Here is a 3,419-nt window from a genome sequence, read left to right as displayed (position 1 = left end):
CTGTGTGTGTGTGTGTGTAAAAGAGACAGAGAGAGGAGTGAGAGAGATTCCATGCGACACATGTACCATGGCACACATATGAAGGTCAGGGGACAGCTTGCAAGAGTCAGTTCTCTCCTTCTACCATGTGGGTCCCAGATATCAAACTCAAACCATCAGGCATGGTGCCGGTGCCTTTACTACCCTCTGCGCCACCTACCAGCCTCAAATTCCTTATCTTTGTGGGATCAGCTCTACCTCCTGGGTAGAATATTCAAAATATTACCCTTAATAATTCTAATTTTGGCATGAAAGATAGCTAGGTGTGTGAGCTCAGTGTATGGTTTCAGACAGTAGTAGCAAGTTTTCCATCTCTGCTGAAATCGTGGTTAGAGGGATTAGAATCTCAAAGAAGAATTTAATTGACTGTTAACATCTTTCTAGATAATATATGTACTATTTTCAAAATCATGAAGTCTTCAGATTTAGTTTCCCTGTCCCTTTTATCTTCTGTATAATTTATTTATTTTTCCTTCATGAGGTAAATAGAAATATTTTCAAATCTTCACCTCTCACCTTGTCAGTTAAAAGGACATTTCTAATTTCTTCCCTTTCCCCTTAAAGTTGCAACATCTCAAATCAGTATGGAGTCCAACACTACCTGCCAACTCAGCTGTGGCTCAACTTGAAATTCTCAAGAGAAAGGGAGAGAGCGGCAGCCTTGTCAGTTTGGGACTGAGCAAGCTGAGGACACGTTTCAGGCCAACCTTTCCCTCCTGCCATAAACAGGGTGAAGGAACAGAGAATGGCCTGGGTGGCTTTTGTTAGAGTCAGCTACAGGCAGTTGACAGCCTCATGTGGTTTTTAAGGACACAAGAGCTGAGAGGTTGAAAAATATGCTCAGCCTAGAGGACAGCAAAGGAATGCAGGTGGGTGCCAGGGAGGGACAGGATGACTTGGCGTTGAGAACACCGCTTTGCCATTTTTTGAAACATGTGGTCTTTCACCACACTGGCGCTGTAATTATGGACCATTTGGTAGAAAGCTTTCGATAGTTTCTTCACCCTCCTATGCCTAAGAGGCTTGGTGGTATAGCCTACTGGCAGAGCTCATTCCTAGCATGCTCAGGGCCCCAAGTTAACACACTAGCACCGCAAAGGAGAGCAGGAAATCACATCTAAGAGTATTAAGTGGAAGAAGGGACTGTTTCTTCAGTTTTACACATGGAAAAACTAAGGCATGGAGAGAGCGAGCACTTTCTCTGAGGTTTTCATTTCTCACTGCAGACGACGGGTTCATCAGATGATTCTCTATGGAGTTGGAGGTAAATAACTGATCGCTTACGTCACCTGAACAGCTCCCGCCCCTAGCTCCATGTTAGTAACAGAATGCTGTTCTACTTTTTTGTTCCAGGAATTCTGGAATTTATCAGCTTGGCTGTGGGGCTGATCAGCATCCGGGGAGTGGACTCTGGCCTGTACCTAGGAATGAATGAACGAGGAGAGCTGTATGGATCGGTAAGTCTCTGCCTTTCTATTTATCAGAGGCTATGACCACCAATGTTTAGAGAGCCTGAGGCAAAGGATAAAATTGTTTCTCAAGCACTTGAGAGCCCTTTTATGACTCAAGGTTTGGGGTCTTCTTGTTCCTGGCTGTTCAGGGCCTTGCCCCATTTTACTCCTTCACTTGTTCAGCCCTCCATCCAAACAAGGTTTTCTGGGATAAGTTTGCTTTCACATTTTCCATGAGTGGGTCTGCTAGTGCTGTGATAAGAAGAAGTCGGGCTGGCTTGTCAGTAGATGCTCTCAGGGTTTGGGACATTAACTCATCTAAAGAGCACATCTTAGTTTTAATGGTACCCATAAGCTGGAGCTGATAAGCAGGCACAAAATAACATAGAGTGAAAGAGCCAGCCTTCCAGTAAGGATTCTGAAGTTAAGAACCCAGCCCCTGCTTTCCAGATTGCTTCAGCTGAGCCCCAAAGGCCACATAACACCAACAAATGAAGAATGAGGGTTCCAGGGACTAGTGACAGCCCCAACCCCTAGCAAGGAATGGGCTGGCTGCAATACATTTTCTGTGTTCTGGAAGCTAGCCCAGCACTGGGGCATAACTTCCCTGGCCTTAACCCTTTCAGGGGATCCCAGTATTCTGGCTCGAACTTTTGAGTCACATAGTCCCAGTATTCTGGCTGTCTACACCCCATAAAATCAGAACACATTTTTCCCTGACACCTGGGAGATAGGCCTGTCCCCAGCACTCAGTATCGGGCACCCCCAGTAAACAGTATGGCGGCCCGATCAACTATGAGAAGGGCCAGAAGCAGAAAACCCAGGAGCTGCCAGCTTGAAGTAGCCAGATTGGAGGAGTGTTTCGAGCAGATCTTTTCTGAGCTTTCCAACTGACAGGCTGCTCATTAGGAGAGATCACAGCTCACCTCCCATGCAGCTTTATATAGACCCATGGCCTTTGCCTGCCAGTTGATGTGGGTGACTGTAATCTCAATGCATTCGAACATTATTAGCCCTAAATAGGAAGCAAGCTCGCTGGGTGCCAGAGGGGCATTGGAAGGCCATAATGGAAATTCTAGCATTTAAAGAGCCAGCCAAGGCCAGCTCCTCCAAATCTCTTTGCTTCAGCAAAGATCACACCTAAAATATTTTTGTTTGGCTCCTGAAGGAGGATGAAGAAGATACAACCTGGAGTTTTTTGTGCTGCTTGGGGGGAAAAAAAAAGACATCTTGGTCACACAGGGAGACAGGACTGAAATTTTCTAATCTCAATGTGCTGTTGCTATTTCAGGGTTTCTCCACCAGCAAGCTGGGATGGGAGGAATAGTCATGTAACGGGCTCTGCTTTATTTTCTCACCCTCACAGAAGAAACTCACACGTGAATGTGTTTTCCGGGAACAGTTTGAAGAAAACTGGTACAACACCTATGCCTCCACCTTGTACAAACACTCGGACTCGGAGAGACAGTATTATGTGGCCCTGAATAAAGACGGCTCACCCCGGGAGGGATACAGGACTAAACGACACCAGAAATTCACTCACTTTTTACCCAGGCCAGTAGATCCTTCTAAGTTGCCCTCCATGTCCAGAGACCTCTTCCGCTATAGGTAATGGACCTTTGGTGCCACCTCTGTGACCCATGTACTCTGTGACCATGGTTGGCTCTGCAAACACTATACTCATAGCTTTTCAAACCTTCCTTCCTATCAATTAGATAACAGAGAAGCACTTACTGTTCAACATGACCCAGCTGTCCCCTTGTTCAAAGTGTATATCAAGGTTGGGTTATTTTGGGGAGGGACGTGGGGGGAGGGGTGGTTCCGAGGGAATCTTGTATATACTTTTTGTTTTACTCATGTTCTTTCCCGTGAGGTGGCATGACAAAGAACAAGGGCCCCCACTGAGGGCCAGGGCTGTCTTGCCTCACA

The 3,419-nt window shown here is 46.2% G+C and overlaps 1 protein-coding gene across 1 annotated transcript in view; it reads left to right on the top strand.

Annotated features, from left to right (window-relative positions):
• The window catches only part of Fgf16 (fibroblast growth factor 16), a 9,564-nt gene extending 6,462 nt beyond the window's left edge, over nucleotides 1–3,102 (top strand). The window contains exons 2-3 of the mRNA XM_028771449.1: nucleotides 1,393–1,496; nucleotides 2,857–3,102. Of these exons, the coding sequence (XP_028627282.1) occupies nucleotides 1,393–1,496; nucleotides 2,857–3,102 (350 nt within the window). The remainder of the gene's footprint in view (nucleotides 1–1,392; nucleotides 1,497–2,856) is intronic.
• Nucleotides 3,103–3,419: the final 317 nt, after the last annotated feature.

Source organism: Grammomys surdaster, unplaced genomic scaffold (assembly GCF_004785775.1).
Source record: "Grammomys surdaster isolate TR1022 unplaced genomic scaffold, NIH_TR_1.0 207, whole genome shotgun sequence".
NCBI classification, from domain to species: domain Eukaryota; kingdom Metazoa; phylum Chordata; class Mammalia; order Rodentia; family Muridae; genus Grammomys; species Grammomys surdaster.
The sequence above is the reverse complement of the archived record's forward strand: the minus strand, read 5'-3'. Positions and strand labels throughout refer to the sequence as shown.